This window comes from Saccopteryx bilineata, chromosome 3 (genome assembly GCF_036850765.1).
Source record: "Saccopteryx bilineata isolate mSacBil1 chromosome 3, mSacBil1_pri_phased_curated, whole genome shotgun sequence".
Lineage (NCBI taxonomy): Eukaryota > Metazoa > Chordata > Mammalia > Chiroptera > Emballonuridae > Saccopteryx > Saccopteryx bilineata.
In genome coordinates, this window is record NC_089492.1 from 288433843 (window position 1) to 288450482 (window position 16640).

At 45.8% G+C, this 16640-nt stretch overlaps 1 protein-coding gene across 6 annotated transcripts in view; it reads right to left on the reverse strand.

Annotated features, from left to right (window-relative positions):
• Positions 1-14510, reverse strand: part of PER3 (period circadian regulator 3) — a 50336-nt gene extending 35826 nt beyond the window's left edge. For 2 of the 6 annotated variants that reach the window (XM_066270556.1, XM_066270553.1), the window contains exons 1-10: positions 14386-14510; positions 13685-14084; positions 13109-13254; positions 11545-11660; positions 10118-10319; positions 8221-8272; positions 6394-6542; positions 4130-4208; positions 1464-1570; positions 1082-1238 (exon numbers count right to left, since the gene is read on the reverse strand). In XM_066270556.1, coding sequence (XP_066126653.1) covers positions 1082-1238; positions 1464-1570; positions 4130-4208; positions 6394-6542; positions 8221-8272; positions 10118-10319; positions 11545-11660; positions 13109-13254; positions 13685-13839 — 1163 coding nt within the window. In that variant the 5' untranslated portion in view covers positions 13840-14084; positions 14386-14510. Of the gene's footprint in view, positions 1-1081; positions 1239-1463; positions 1571-4129; positions 4209-6393; positions 6543-8220; positions 8273-10117; positions 10320-11146; positions 11196-11544; positions 11661-13108; positions 13255-13684; positions 14085-14385 lie in introns of those variants that run through there. The other 4 variants (XM_066270554.1, XM_066270557.1, XM_066270559.1 and 1 more) reach the window with 4 other exon arrangements.
• Positions 14511-16640: the final 2130 nt, after the last annotated feature.

Here is a 16640-nt window from a genome sequence, read left to right on the forward strand (position 1 = left end):
ACCGAGGTTCCAGACCGGCTCCGAGGCCAGGCTGGAGCACAAGGAGGCCAGAGCAACCTGCAGACCTGTCCGCACCTGGGCGGGGCATGCTCTACTGCCGTGTAAGACGGGGTCCGATGGCCGACTGGCTGTTCTCAGTCTTATGTTTGTGTGCACACAGGTGTGTAACGAAATACGAAAGACATCTCATTCTCAGCATAATAGTGAAAAGTATAATTGCCATGCTTAACAGAAAATGTCAAAGGGAAACCTACAGCCTAGTGGAGGAACCTACAAGTCAATTTTAAACAGCTCAAGAAGTCAAGCCACTAGAAGTGTTTTAGGGACAACCGCCAGGCGCCTAGGTCCATCTCACAGACTCTGCTACATGAACAGGTAGCAGCAATTAACAGGCTCGAGTCAGCCACATTGGCCGGGAAATATTGAACAATATTTAATTTTTAAAACTAAAGGTTTAATAAAACAGACACAAATGAGTGGAATCTGACAGCAGAAATTGGACATAAAAACTTTTATATGCTTACTAAAGAGAACTTTAAAATTCTGAAAAGGCAAAAGAAAAAATCCATAATTCTACTACCCTACACACAAAATTTATATTTCATTTCCTCCTAATCTTTTTCGCAGTTCATAGTGTTTATGTTTTAGACAGAGTTATAATCATATGGTATAATTTTGTATGCCGCTTTTTACACCTAATATATGAACTTCCCATGCTATATAACCTCTGTAAAAATTCTTATTGACTAATATAACAACATGTCAAGCAAATACTCCAGCTTAGTTAACAATGGACATTTAAGCTACTCTAAGTCTGCCATTAATGCTAAATTACATTGCAAAATAGGTCTTTTCTTTATTTAGCTGTTTAGAGTTTTAGAACAGCCCCGGGAGGAGCCATCAGGTAAAGAGAGAAATCTTTTAAGGTCTTTGGTACACACTGCTGAACTGCCTTCCAAAGGCATGGGAAAAAAATGTTTCTTTTAGTTCATGTGTTAACTGATTCAAAGGGGAGTAAGTAGACGAGGGGATATTTGGTAAAAAAAAATTTTTTAGAAAATGTAAAAACCAGTGGACTTACGTTCGAACTTTATGCCGACCCATGATGAAAGAGACCTTCCGGCTCCAGGGGTTCACAAAGCTGGACCAGCTGGAGTCCAGGATAACATAATCGCCATTCTGAGTGCAAAATCTGACGGGTGAGTGTTCAAAGGGAGGGTGGCCTGCATACTTCAACACTACACAGAATAGTAAGACAAATAAAAATTTAACACAATCATTACAAATGTTATTTTTAGGCATTTATTTATGCATTTTTTTAGAATGTCAAAGTAGGAAAATATGTTTTAGCAGTATCAATATGTTGCTTACTTGGTTAAAGATTAAGCTCTAACAAGAGGTGAAATAAAAACCACATCGATGATGGAAGAAAAAATCTCATCCCAGAGAGAAGTGGTGCGTACCTTTCTGGTGAATGGCGACCATCAGAGAACGGTCTTCTGGGTGCAGGTAAGTCAGGATGGATGTTCCAACCAGGTCCTGAGGCAGGTAACCCAACAAAGGCACAGCTCTGCACAGACACAGCAGGTGATGGTTACATGCAGTGAGTAGTTTTCAGACCCCACATTCTATTCATTCATTCATTCATTTTTTAATTCAGTGAGAGGAGGGGGAGGCAGAGAGACAGACTCCCGCATGAGCCCAACTGGGATCCACCTGGCAAGGCCACTAGGGGGTGATGCTCTGCCCATCTGGAGCATCGCTCCATTGCTCAGCAATGAGCCATTTTTTTAGCACCTGAGATGGAGGCCATGGAGCCATCCTCAGCGCCCGGGCCAACTTGCTCATTCGAGCCATGGCTGCGGGAGGGGAAGAGAGAGAGACAGAGAGAAAGAAGTGAGAGGAGGAGGGGTGGAGAAGCAGATGGTTGCTTCTTCTGTGTGCCCTGGCCGGGAATTGAACCAGGGACATCCACATGCCAGGCCAATGCTCTACCACTGAACCAAATGGCCAGGGCCAGACCCCACATTCTTTAAAAACATACTTCTTCACCTAATTTTAAATATGAAAAAAAGGAACACAAATACTGTGGGGAACTAGGCACATAATCTAAGATGGTGGTCATTGACTTGCTGCATCAAAATCATCTCAGGGACCTGACACAATACAGACTCACAGGCTCACCTTAGGCTAACAGACCAGCATTTCTGGGCTAAGACTAGGAATCTGTGATTTTTTTTTTTTTTGGTGTGTGTGTATGTTTCTGAAGCTGGAAACGGGGAGAGACAGTCAGACAGACTCCCGCATGTGCCCGACCAGGATCCACCCAGCACGCCCACCAGGGGGCAACACTCTGCCCACCAGGGGGCGATGCTCTGCCCCTCTGGGGCGTCGCTCTGTCGCGACCACAGCCACTCTAGCGCCTGGGGCAGAGGCCAAGGAGCCATCCCCAGCGCCCAGGCCATCTCTGCTCCAATGGAGCCTCGCTGCGGGAGGGGAAGAGAGAGACAGAGAGGAAGGAGAGGGGGAGGGGTAGAGAAGCAGATGGGCGCTTCTCCTATGTGCCCTGGCCGGGAATCGAATCCGGGACTTTGCACGCCAGGCTGATGCTCTACCACTGAGCCAACCGGCCAGGGCCAGGAATCTGTGATTTTTTAACAAGTTGTTCAGAGGTCCCCAGTGTCTTCCATTTTGCTGCCACTTAAAATGTATACCAAGACCATATCATAACAAAGAAAAAAATGTTTATTACGTTAAATGAGTAAAGCACCCTCCAAATTTGTACAGTGTGATGAAAATCATACAATGTCCTGCGAAAGGTCACACTCACTAGACAACCAGTACACAACAAGTCACATGTGGGATCAAGGTTCGCAGGGAGCAGTTGTGACCAGACACTCAGGAAGACTTGGAAAGAATTGATCCCACAAATACTCTCTGTGTGTGCAAATTCACACACATGGTCTAACCTAACAAAATGTAAGCTGTTTTCAGAATATCCTTGGTCCCACACTACCTTACTTCTTCCACATGATACAAAGTATCCCATTGTTCACTATTTATTGCAGGGAAACTCACAAAATCAACCCACTTTCATATGTGAAGATTTTCAAAGACTCAACATTAATATATTGTAACTGTCCCAAGTTTTGGTGTTTCTGCTTTACACTCGTGTGTGGTATGGTACTTATTTCCTAGACTCTGAGATTTCATGAATAAGAAATATTTTAAGGTCCTGGCCGGGTGGCTCAGAGGATGAAGCGCCCTCCCCGTGCACCCGAGGTCATGAGGTCAAACAGTCAAGCACCTATAGGAAAAGCACACAACTGTGTGGAAAAAGGAGTTGATATCAGCTTCTCTCTCCCTCCCTCCCCTCCTTTCCTTTCTTTCTCTCTCTCTCTCTCCCCTCCCACCCCTCCACCCACACCTCTCAAATCAATTAAAATATTTAAAAAAAATTTTTTTAATTGGGGGAAAATGAAAGGTACTGATCAGAAGATAAAAATGTTTTACTTTTCCAAATAAAGACATAAAAAAACAACAATAAACAACTCCTATTCATTATCACTATTCTTTAAGTAAAAAAGATTTAAACATTTAAAATAGTAGGAAGGATATAAGTTCAAAACAGTTCTTTACATTAAATAAGTTTAATTTCATACACACAAATAAAATCTGTCCTTTTCTTTCCCCCACTCCCTCAAGATGGGAAAAAAAAACAAATTCACAAACTAGTTTGGGAAGCTCCTGTCCAGAGGAAAGAACCCTGGAATAGGTGGTCGGGGACTGGGGTCTTGGCCCCACCTGGTCTGTGGTTCACACAGCACACCTGGTCTCGGCAAACCAGCCCCCAGGTTTTTTGTCCTCTTGTATAAACAAACACTCTCTCCTGACTTAGCTACAGCAGACTGCTGTGAAGTCAAATGTAACTCATAAATCTTGAGAGTGTAACAGGCAAGACGTTTACATTAAAAATTTAGGCAACATAATTTCAAACGAACAAAGGTCACATCCATAATGGGTAGGCAGAAGACATGCAGTGTAAAAGTACGTCGACATACCTACACTTTTTCATGTTTGTATTTATTTTTCAGAAGTGAATCTCTTTTAGACTTAAGAAAGTACTTACCGTTCATCTATTTCAAGAAAAACGCATCCTGGAGTGTGTGTTGTGGTAAAAATTCTTTTATCCACGGGGATTCGAGGAGCTAGGAAAAACAGAGACCCATTTAAAGGCAAGTGTCTAATTAACCACCCACTTACAAACCACTTAACAAAATTTCTATGTGAAATGGTAAAACATCACTCAGGGACCTGGACTCTGAGCAAAGGTACAGCTAGATGATGATAATTTTCATGACCAAATTTTAATTAGGTCAAAACGTCATGCCTACCAAAGTTAATTTTAAACAGAGAAAGTCTGTGTACACTACCTTATTATATAAACAATCTAACAGTCAGAGCTGGAGTACCTTAAAGTTCAGGACCGCACTGTTTATAGGTAGATTTAGTGGTTGTACATAACTAAGCACATAGAATTTGAAATGCCCGTATGACACAAACATCTTAAATTTGTGTAATAAAATTGGTATGGTCAGTTCTGCCATAGCTTGCTTTGAAAATGTTGTGATTAACACACGAGGGGAATCATTTGACTATAATGCTAATTCTGAATGAATCACTTACACAAGATTTCATTTGCAAGAAACATGAGGTGAATGCAGAAAGTATCTAACTGAATAGAGAGTCACTTAGGAATACACAAAAACATGTACACACCTCACACCTGCCCACTTCCTCAGCGCACCATGTGTGATGGGACAAGCCTGTCCACCTGATGTGGGAACATCAGTTTTCTTGTTTCAGACAACCTTCTTCACACCCCTCCACTTATTCCAACAGACCCACCCACAAGCAAACTAGGGCTTTTCCACGGAAAGAAGCCCTGTTTACTGTATTGTCTGTGCATTTTTTTTCTTTCACTTTTAAAAAAATTTTATTTTTCCATTACAGTTGACATTAAATATTATTTTGTATTAGTTGTACACAACAGCGATTAGACTATATAATTTACAGTGATTCCCAATAATTCTAGTACCTACCCACCTGATAGCACGCATACATAGCTATTACAATATTTTGACTATTTTCTAAGCTATACTTTACATCCTTGGTGACTATTTTGAGACTGCCAATTTATACTTTTTAATCCCGTCACCTTTAACAACCATTCCCCTATTCCCCTCCCATCTGGTTACCCTGTTTAGTCTCTGTATTTGAATGTTTCTATTTTGTTCATTTATCCTGTCCTTTAGATTCCACATGTAAGTGAGATCATATGGCATTCCTTTCTCTGCCTGTGTTATCTCACTTAGTGTAATACCCTCTAGGTTCATCCATGTTGTTGCAAATGGTATGATTTTATATTTTTTTATGGCTGAGTAGTAGTCCATCGTATGGAGATTTTATCTCTCTCTCTCTCTCTCTCTCTCACACATCTTCTTTACCCAATTGTCTGTTGATGGACACTTACCGTAGGCTGCTTCTATATCTTGGCTATTTTAAACAATGCTACAGTTAACACAGAAGTGGATATATATATATATATATATATATATCTTTTTAAATTAATGCTTTAGGTTTCTTTAGATATATACCCAGAAATGAAACTGCTGGGTTATATGGTAGTTCTATTTTTAATTTTTTGAGGAACTTCCATACTATTTTCCATTGTGGCTGCACCAATTTCATTTTTTCCATCATTTAATGTTTAAAACTGTTGTTTTTACAGATTCCTATCTCATTCTTCACATGTGGTGAAGTCTAAGCATTGTGCCCTCACTTCTTCTTTCCCAGAAGCCCTGTGTTTTCATTTTGTGTGTTTCTTTGCACAGGACAATCATTTTCAGAAACGCACGTGCCATGTTATAGCAGAACTGTCATTTCTGATCATGAACGAGAGCTGCCTCTGGTGGGACAGGTGAACTTACCCAGAGTTCTGCTGTCAGAATATGAAAACCAAACCAAAACGTTTCTATTTACACACTGGAGGACACGGGGGCTTCAGAACACTTTAGAAACATCAGTTTATTCTGATGGCCTTGCTGTGCAACAGTGTCAATGCACGTTTCACACATGACAGAAACAAAACACCACCGGATGGCCACCATCAGAGAGCGGATCAGGGGACACTGCTTGGACCCTCAGGCCATGCTGTCCCGTGAAGGACAGGCCTGCACAAGACGTCAAGGTCAGTAAACAGGGACTTCAGGAAACCCCGCAACAAGCGCACATGGAGTCCGGGGCTCTGCGCGCCTCTCCTGTCTCACGCCGCAGGGAACGGGCTACCAGGGCTCTTGCCCGAGGGGCAGACAGCAGACACCGATGACTCACCTTCATAACCTGAGTGCACCTTCTCGGCCAGGGTGAGGCAGCAGGGCTCTGGGGGCGGGGCTGGGCCTGCGGAGCTGCGGATGTGGATCAAGTAGGGGATAACCCGCACCGGGCAGTAGTGCTTCTCCTGCTCTCTGCCTTCACCTCCGCTGCAAACGACAGAAACAGTGGGCACCCATCCGGATGCACCCAGTCCACCCAACGCAAAACACGGCTGCAGAACGTTTTACTGGTCACTTCTGAGAGCAACAGACTAATTTAAATGTTTAAACATTTATTTTAAAAAGAAGGGAACTGTTACATTTTCAATACCCAAGGGCAATTATAGTCACCCATTATGCAATGAGAAAGAGGTTTTATAGAGAACTGACTTAAATTACAGGGAGACCCTGGCTGGTTGGCTCAGTGGTAGAGCATCGGCCCAGCGTGTGGAAGTTCAGGGTTCAATTCCCGGTCAGGGCACACAGGAGAAGTGCCCATCTGCTTCTCCACCCTTTCCCTTCTCCTTCCTCTGTGTCTCTCTCTTCCCCTCCTGCAGCCAGGGCACCACTGGAGCAAAGTAGGCCTGGGTGCTGAGGAAGGCTCCATGGCCTCTGCCTCAGGCGCTAGAATGGCTCCAGTTGCAACGAAGGGGCATGCTGGATGGGCAGAGCATCGCCCCCTGGTGGGCATGCTGGGTGGATCCTGGTTGGGCATATGTGGGGAATCTGTCTGCCTGCCTCCCCACTTCTCACTTCAGAAAAAGAAAAAATTATGAGGAGTATGAAAATAGAACCAGGCCCTCCATGACCTTTCTCCTGATCTGCGCCCTATATTCTCAGCCTGACTTTTCTGCTTCTGCTGGGAAGTCCTAGAGTTCTCAATGCCATTCATGTGCTGATGACCTTGTATCAGTTTCCAGTATGGATTTCTCCCACGAACCCCAGATTCATGGACCAATGCCACTGACATTACAACATTTTATTGTGAAAATAACATTCCATAAATGTAAATGAACATATCGGTAAATTTAGATGGAAAAAAAAATCACTAAAAAAGTCCTACCAAAAATCAATAACTATTATAATTTTGGTCTGTTTTCCTCTAGTTTAGTATCTCAGGACCTTTTAAATCCTGCATTCTTTCAAGTTATTCAAAATTTCAAAAATTAATTTTAAAGTTTTTTTTTGTTGTAGGTTTTTTAGAGACAGAGAGAGAGAGAGGGATAGATAGGGACAGATAGGAACGGAGAGAGATGAGAAGCATCAATCATTAGTTTTTCGTTGCGACACCTTAGTTGTTCATTGATTGCTTTCTCATATGTGCCTTGACCATGGGGGGCTACAGCAGACCGAGTAACCCCTTGCTCAAGCCAGGGACCTTGGGTCCAAGCTAGTGAGCTTTGGCTCAAACCAAATGAGCCCACGCTCAAACTGGCGAGCTCAGGGTCTCGAACTTGTGTCCTCTGCATCCCAGTCGGACGCTCTATCCACTGCGCCACCGCCTGGTCAGGCTCAAAAATTAATTTTAAATGCGACCAAACAACAAAAAACAAACAAAAACAAAAGAGCTCCAGCAATGGTCATCTGAAAGCGTCCTAACAGCCGCGATTCTCACAGCCCTGGATTAAGAATGATTTCTCTGATTATTTTCCTACTGCACTATGGTCTACTTTTCTCATGAGAATGTTTCTTCCCCCTCAGTCAAAACACATGTCTTGTGGCAAGAACTAAGTCTGGTCTTTCGTACCCACAACAGACCTGGCAAATACAAAAGGACCAGAGCAAGTGTTAGATAAAACCAGGAGCGCAGGCTGCCCTTTCTGCCCCGTTTTGGCCCTGCACTTACCGGATCCTACAGAAAAAGGACTTCACAGGCGCATACTCATACTGGGACTCTGCTGGAGACAAAGACACACTGTTACTCACCCCCCTTGGACACTCTGAAGAGCAGCTCTTCCTCAGAAAACAATCACCGCACAGAAAGAGAAACTATTTTTTCAGAGAGAGCGAGCTACTCTGATTAAAATAGGGTTCTTCCCCATCACTGAGATCTAGCCACACCCTGGGTTTTTCCAAGGGCTCTCCTGTGCTGACAGGGAACCCTCAGGTGGGACAAAGAGAGGGTCTGATTTAGTCTTTCCCTCCCTTACTATGTCCCATAGACCCTTCTGTTTTCCTGTAACTGCCCAGACTCACGATTTCAAATGTCGATGTGATAATCCTTCGACACAATTGTTTTGGTGGTAACATTCTATTCCACTGTAATTAATCTGGACATGTCTCAAGAATTGAGATTTTGATGACCTGCAGCAGTGTTTAGGTGTATGAGAGACATATTTCTTTCATTGTTTCCTTTCTTTGGGTAAATCCCACAAAGTCGTGCTCCTGGGTTAAATGATGTGGTCATTTTAGGACTCCTGCCATGTGTCGGCAAATGAATGTCCAGAATATTATGACAATTGGCAGTGCCATTAATCACATGTCTCACAATTGTACTGATTTATTGATTGGTGAGGTGGTAATTCAGATATGTTTACAAGTGCCTATCACAGGGCAGATTAGTGGGCTGGCCCTCTGCCCAGTGTTTGTTATTTGTACTTCCTCTGGTTGGAGCTCCTGAATATAGCTCTTGGACACTTGTTCACTGGAGCAGAGAGCCCTGAGTCACAGGGACCAAGGAGATGTGTAAAACCAAGGAGAAGTTTAAAAAATATACAGTGAAGGAGCATAAATAGATAAACTTCTAAAGAGCCAAAATACTGGACATGGTTAAGGACTGCATGTTTAAGAATCATGGGAAGAATCAGAAAATGGGCTTTTAAATGACCAAGGACAGTGTATGTAAGTTAAAAAACCCACTTTAAAAGAGACCAATGATCAAACTACCAAAATTCATAAACTGTGGACAGTAGAGCCCAGAGCCCTGAGAGCAGAAGCGAGTTCTTACAGTCTGTCTGTGGGAAGTAAATCAAAGAACAACCTGGTCAAGTGAGCATCAGGAGTTAATGAGGATGAGACAGGCTACAGGCTTAACACAGGGACTTCGAGGCTTAGATAAACTCATGGAGGAATTAAGGCAGGACAAGGATGCTCCAAAAAATCCTGAATTTTCTGAGACGATTTATACGGAAATGATATCACCTTGGTGCCACTTTCAAATGCACGCCTTTGTTTGGTGACAGCTACATAGTATGCTGGCAATCAAACTGTACTTTATGATATATAACCTATGAAATTAACTTGACCACATGAAAGCAAACTTATTGAACCTTTATGTGTTAGAGGCATTTAAAATGTTATTTTCATCACGTCTGCTGTTTTAAAATAGAGATAAGAGCCTGACTAGGTGGTAGCACAGTGAATAGAGCATCGGACTGGGACACGGATGACTCAAGTTCAAACCCACAAGGTCACCAGCTTGAGCGCAGGGTCGCTGGCTTGAGCCCAGAGTTGCTGGTTTGAGCAAGGGGTCACTCACTCTGCTGTAGCCCCCCCCATCAAGGCACATATGAGAAAGCAATCAATGAACAACTAAGGAGCCACAACAAAGACTTGACGCTTCTCATCTCTCTCCCTTCCTGTCTGTCTGTTCCTGTCTGTCCCTCTCTCAAAATAAATAAATAAATAGGTAAATAAATAAATAGATAAGAAAAACCACCGTTTGCCTGTTCTAAATAATGAATTAATTTCTGTGCTAGTCCCAGAAGCACGAAGCTGATCTTTGTGAGCATGGGTCCCATTACCTCCATGGGTCCGGTGGTTCCAGAGGGGCAGCTGAGCGTGGGTCGTGTGCATATAGAACATCCTCACATCTTGAGGGGCCAGCAGTTCAACAAAATGAGAGGACTCTAAGAGATCCTTCTTACAATTCAGGATGGAAGTAGCCTGCTCAGAGATGTGCACCAACCTTCCCGACAGAAATGAAAAAACGGCCACAAAGGTATCCTATGGAAAACATTTAAAATAAATGCAAATGTTGAGATACTCACTAGCAATATCCTCTGACAGGTAAATTTCTTCTAAGATTTCTAGCATGAACAATAGTTTAGAATATACACACACACCCTGCAAAGGCAACAGACCTCTCCCACATATTTTAACTGTCACTGTAAAACCTGCATGCTACTCTCTGAAGGTCTGATTTCTAGGCCAAAACCGTAGTGGCTCCCTCTACCCTGAGTGAGCACAGCTGCAGCGCCTACACACATACTTCAGATTCTTCCTTCTCTGTAAACTGCCTGACACCTGGAGGGACCGTTTTCTCTTTACTGAAGCATATTCTAGGCTTCAAGATCAAGCTCACGTGTCACCTCCAAGATGTTGTCTTTAACCAAGCTCAATACCTAAGAATTACTTCTCAGATTTGTTCCCTTGGACATAAATATTAACTTCGTTATAATCAACCACTGTTTCTAACTGCTAGCAGCGTGGACCTATGTTTTCCTCTCAAGCTTCACTCTGGAGACCTTCAAGAGGAACTGTTTTCTCATACCAGCTTTTCTTAAATCTCAATAGTACCTCCTATAGTCCAATGACCACAACAGTGAGTCACAGAAGCAACAATATTATTGTGACCTTCAGGAAAACTCATGTCCCAATATTATAAACCCTTTAGGTTATAATTATATCACGATCTCAACAGAAAGTTAAGTAATCTCCATCATAGCAACAAAACATGAGGCGAAATTATTCTGTCCACATGAAGAGATTCAAAAAGAGATACGAAATGTCTCTTCCAAAATTTTATAAAAAATGACAGCATCTCAACTCACCTGTTCTATAAAATCCAGCTGTTACAACTTGAAGTAGTAGGTATTGGAACTAAGAATGATATAAATAGAAATGAACAATTCGGAGATTAGAATAAGATGCAGAAAATGACTCCGCAGTGTCCTCTTTATCTTAGTTAGAGAAGACTCAGGGATGCTAAGAAGACTGAGGTACCTCGGAACCAAAGCAAAAACTGCTCATGCGCTGAGTCCTGCTCTGAGACCTGCTCCCTGGCGGGGTTCAGGAGAAACTACACCACGCCTTTTTAGAAGTTTTCTCCTATTGTTTACCTCACACTGTGATCACTGAAACTGTTACAATTTTTAAAAAATCTGCATCTAGATAAAGTTGTTAGGAAAAAATCACCCAGGTTGAGATGGCAAAATTCGTGAATTCTTACTGTGTTTTTGGAAGTGTGTTCTGAAGCAATAGTGGCCAGCTCCTCAAGACTGTATGTGGTCACATCTGCTTGAGGTGCTCCGTTTTGACTGAGAATCTGGAAAAACTCACTGCTTGCTAAGAAACACAGGAAAATACATAGGTAGTCCAGTGAAAACAGGATCTGTAGGAAATCACTTTTACTACTATTACAGCTGGCTTGTTTCTCAGACAAGGACACCTCAGTGTTTTCCTCAAAGCCAGATCATTTTCTTCTTTTGCCTAAAATACTGATAGTTGTGCAAACTTAAGATTTCAAATTTCTTGAATCCTGTATGTTCTAGATCACAAGAAACAGAACACTGAAGATACTAAAAGGGGACTGAAACCAACTCCCCCTCTACAGACACACAGACACACAGACACACACACACACTGCAATGACAGAAACATTGCTCCACACTCAGGAACTATGTATCACATAGGAAACCACGAAATCCCTTGAGAAGAAACATTGGAGATAAAAAAGGAAAAAATGTGTTCGCAACTGTTTCTTTTCCATTTGGTAACTTCCTGACACATCACCAGTGCATTTTATTTATTTATTTATTTATTTTCCGAAGCTGGAAACGGGGAGAGACAGACAGACTCCCGCATGCGCCTGACCGGGATCCACCCGGCACGCCCACCGGGGCGATGCTCTGCCCACCAGGGGGCGATGCTCTGCCCCTCCAGGGAGTCGCTCTGCCGCAACCAGAGCCACTCTAGTGCCCGGTCCATCTTTGCTCCAATGGAGCCTTGGCTGCGGGAGGGGAAGAGAGAGACAGAAAGGAAGGAGGGGGGCGGGGTAGAGAAGCAAATGGGTGCTTCTCCTATGTGTCCTGGCCGGGAATCGAACCCGGGTCCCCCGCATGCCAGGCCGACGCTCTACCACTGAGCCAACTGGCCAGGGCCATCACCAGTGCATTTTAAAAGCATGTGTGTGGCAGAGAAAGGTCAAGTGCATTTAATCAGATGTATTATTTCCTCTCTAATATTGACAGACGACTATGCTCCTTCCAAGAGGGTCTTCAAAATGTGCTTCTGCAACCTGACCTGTGGTGGTGTAGTGGGTAAAGTGTTGACCTGGAACGCTGAGGTCGCTGGTTCAAAACCCTGGACTTGCCTAGTCAAGGCACATATAGGAGTTGATGCTTTCTGCTCCTCTCTCTAAAATAAATAAATAAAATATAAAAAAAAAAAATCCCTAGTATTGAAAGACCATGGTGACTTGTGTTCAATTAAAAAAAATAAATAAATAAAAAATGTGCTTCTGCTGAACTCTCCTCTCCTCTCCTGCAACAGAGCAGCAAAACCCTGCCCAGTTACTGGGCTATTGCACAGGTTAAGTTCTCCTGGTGCTCCTAGTTCGAAAAACTATGACCCTTGTGGACTCAGATATAGATTAGTTCATCTTACATAAAAGACCCTACAAATCCCAAAACATTTCTGGGAGGACAAGCACACACTGACACCTCACCTGGCCTGGCACTGTGTCTGAGCAAGGCTGTCCTTGCGTGACTGTGTTTTCTCCCCAGCCTGTTTACCTTGCACACTGTGTACACAGCGGAGAGCATAGTTGAGGGCATCTAGAGTGCTTGGCTTGTTGCGTCTCTCGGCTGGGAAGTATTTTTTCATTTCTTGGACAACCGTTATCAGTTCTTCGGAAACCCTGCTTCGATCTTGCTGTTCCCTGGAAGATAAAAACAAACTTACACTCTCAATTACGGTTAACAGCCAACTTTTACTGAATAATGTATTACGTGCCAAGCAACTTTCGAAGTGCCTGACATGGAGCAGGGCTTTTAGCTCACAGGTTTACATCCGTTTTTTTTTTTTTTAACAGGTGCAGAGATCGCAGCCAAAGAAACTGGTAACGGTCAAACATTTTCCACTCTCTGCCACTCTGGGCTCAACTCAGCTCAATTCCTTAACCACTTCTTATCTACTTCTGGTACTCTGGTAACTTTCTGCAATGTCTCAAGCATTTCATTTGAAGTTCCCTCTTCACCTTTCCCCCAGGCTTCCTCAAAAAAAAAACAAAAAAAAACAAGACTCACACCCTCCTTTGCCTTCTGTTACTCCTCAGCGAGAAGCACACACGGCCCGGTGGAGAGTCTCACCTGTTGCTGCTCTCCAAGTATTTGCTCTGAAGTTGGTATTTCTGGCTCCACATCTCATCGGAGCCTTTCCCCGGGGCCTCCGGGCCGCTGGACTGTGGTCCACCAGGTTCCCCAGGTTCGGTGCCCCCGGAGTCAGGGGCCCTACCGCTGGACATTTTCAGAACTTCACAGGGGTCCGTCTTCCGCTTGGCAGAGTCCCGACCTGTTGCCTGCTTCTTTCTCACTTTGCCACCGGCGACAGAAAGGGACTTCTCGTGTCGGTCCGTGCCATTGCCCTAGGGAGCAGGGCCGGCCAGCAGCCCCCGGCCGCCGCTCATCTCTGGCCACCGGAACGCACTTTTCTCTCCAGAGCTTCCATGCAATCGCGGATGTTCCCGTTCACGGGAGGTCCGGACAGGTGCTGGGGGGACAAAGGGGACAAATATCCAGCGAAGCGGACCGTGGGATGCGGGTAGGCGAGCCTCCGCCCCGGCGCTCACACGCCGGCTCGGGGTCGCCGGCTTGGCCACCCGCAGCTCCGCGGGGTCGGCGTGCACGTCTGGGCCCGGCACGGGGGAGCAACTTAAAGGACAAAGTTGCGGGGACCCGCGGTTCCCGGCCCCGCGCTGCCCGACCGCCCGCAGTCCCAGAGCGCAGGGCTGGCTCGGGACGACCCGCGAGCGGCTAGCTCTGAGGTCTTCCGGCTGCACACCAGGGCTCACCTGCTGATGCCGCTGCCGCCGCCGCCGCCGCCCGCGGGACCCTTCCGCAGCCACTCATCCAGCCCCGCGGGCCGCGCAGTCTCGGGGCCCGCCGCGTGCCGAGCAGCCACCGGCGCCGCGCCCCCTGTGTGCCACGTGATGAGGCTCCGCCCCCTGACCGGATGATTGGCTGCCGCTGACTATCTGAGGGCCCCCATTGGTCCGGGGGCGGAGCCCGAGCTGGGGACTCCCGCGTTACATAACTGAAGGCAAGTGGGCGGGGGCGAAGGTCCCAGAGCGCCTTACATAACGCGGAGGCTCGGGCAGAGCGCGGAAGACTGGCCAATCCCGACAGGCTGGCGTGTCACCAGGGGGCGGAGTGACTCTGGAGGAGGCTCGAGTTCAGGCCGCGCGGGGGGGTGGAGGGGGAAATGGGCCGCGGCGCAGCGCAGCAGGGATAGGACGCTCCCGTGTCATTCACCTGGGGGGCGGAACCCTGGCGGCGGGTGGGCGGGGTCGCCACGTGAGAGGCTGCGGGGAGGGGAGGGCAGGACAGGGGAGGAGAGGGGAAGGGAGCGAAGCTGGGGGCCCCGAGTGCGAGAAAACTGTGCTGGGGAGCCTAGTGCTGCTGGCTGGGAATCCCCTGGGGCAGTCGGAGGAATGCGCTGGACTTTCGAGAGTGTTCTCTGCGTCTTCTCCGGCTTCCCAGTTTCCGTATTTCTTAACTTTGTTTCGCGTCTCGCCAGCTCTTTCCGGGAGGGGCTTGAAGGACCCGGCGGCAGAGCAGCCTGGGAAAATCACACCCTATTTTTAGAAATGGCATTTTGACGGTGGAACCTAAACATTTCCCTGGTCTCCCTGAAGTCACAGATTCACTTGGCCGCTGGAGGAAGACAAGGGTATGTGAAAGGCACTGTTTCTGAAAGTGTAGAGAAGCCCCTTCTAAAATACTAGGCTGGCGGTCCGGAGGCAGCTTTTATATTGTGTACCAACTCATCGGACAGGGGAGGCACGCTCCAGACCTCCGCCCCTCTCCAGCGCCTGTACAGAGACAATCTTAAGCATTCTTATATATACTAAAGAATGAAAGGAATTGCATAGGAAGTGAGGTACCAGTTGTTTGTATCATGTGTTGGATGAACCACTTTATTTTTCCAAATGATGGCAGGTCTCACTCTTTTCTGAAGCCCTTTTGTCACGCTGCCTTCAACAAATATTTAGGGAGTGCATATCTGGGTGGGGACGATTGTGGTCCCCCGGGATAGAGTAGTGGCAAAAGTTCCCGCCACCCAGGGAGCCTGCCTTTTTTTGACATAAAACTTAGGAACAACTCCATAAAGTCAGTTCGGAAGGTGGTAGAGTGCTGTGTAGAACATAAAACAAGCTAACGGACGAGGTGTAACTAGGACAGGAATGGCGAGTGAAGGAGGGAAAAGACGTTAGCCAGGCGCCCAGGGAAGGCCTCTGAGAAGGTGGAACTGAAACCCGAGTGTGAGAGCGGGTGGGGAAGGCCCTGAAGCGGAGGTTTGTTGTTGAGAAACAGAAAGGCAGTATAGGTTGCTTGGAGAACAGAGGTGGGGAGGGAGAATGGTGAGATGAGGTCAGGATGTTAGGCAGGGCCAGATTAGTGGGCCTTATAATTAGGGAGGCTTTTGTAGTTTTTTTCCTAACAGTAGTGGAAGGAGGAGGATTTACTTTTTATTTTTTTATTTTTAAGTGAGAAGCAGAGAGGTAGAGACTCCTGCACACGACCTGACCAGGATCCACCTGGCAAGCTCCCTACCTGGTGATGCTCGTCCCATCTGGGGCTGTTGCTCCATTGCTTGGCAACTGAGCTATTTAATGTGTCTGTGGCAAGGCCATGGAGCCGTCCTCAGCACCAGGGGCCAACTTGCTCCAATTGAGCCATGGCTGCAGGAGAAGAGAGAGAATACAGAGGGGGGAAGGGTGGAGAAGCAAATGGTCTCTTCTCCTGTGTGCCCTGACTGGGAATCTAACTCAGGGCATCCACACACCAGGCCGATGCTCTACCACTGAGCCAACCAGCCAGGGTCAAGAGGAGGATTTTAACCAAGTTAGTGATTGTATCAGTCAGCCTGCTGCACAGGAAACAGCTAAAAGTCAGGATGGCTCTTGAGTACAAGAACACAAATTTGTGGGCACAGAGCTTTGCCAATGGATTGAATGTATGCTGTGAGAAGACAGTGATCATGAGTGTGGTTTAAGACCTGCATATGATTGGACATAAACTTAGATGGGCGTGTCTGGGGATATGT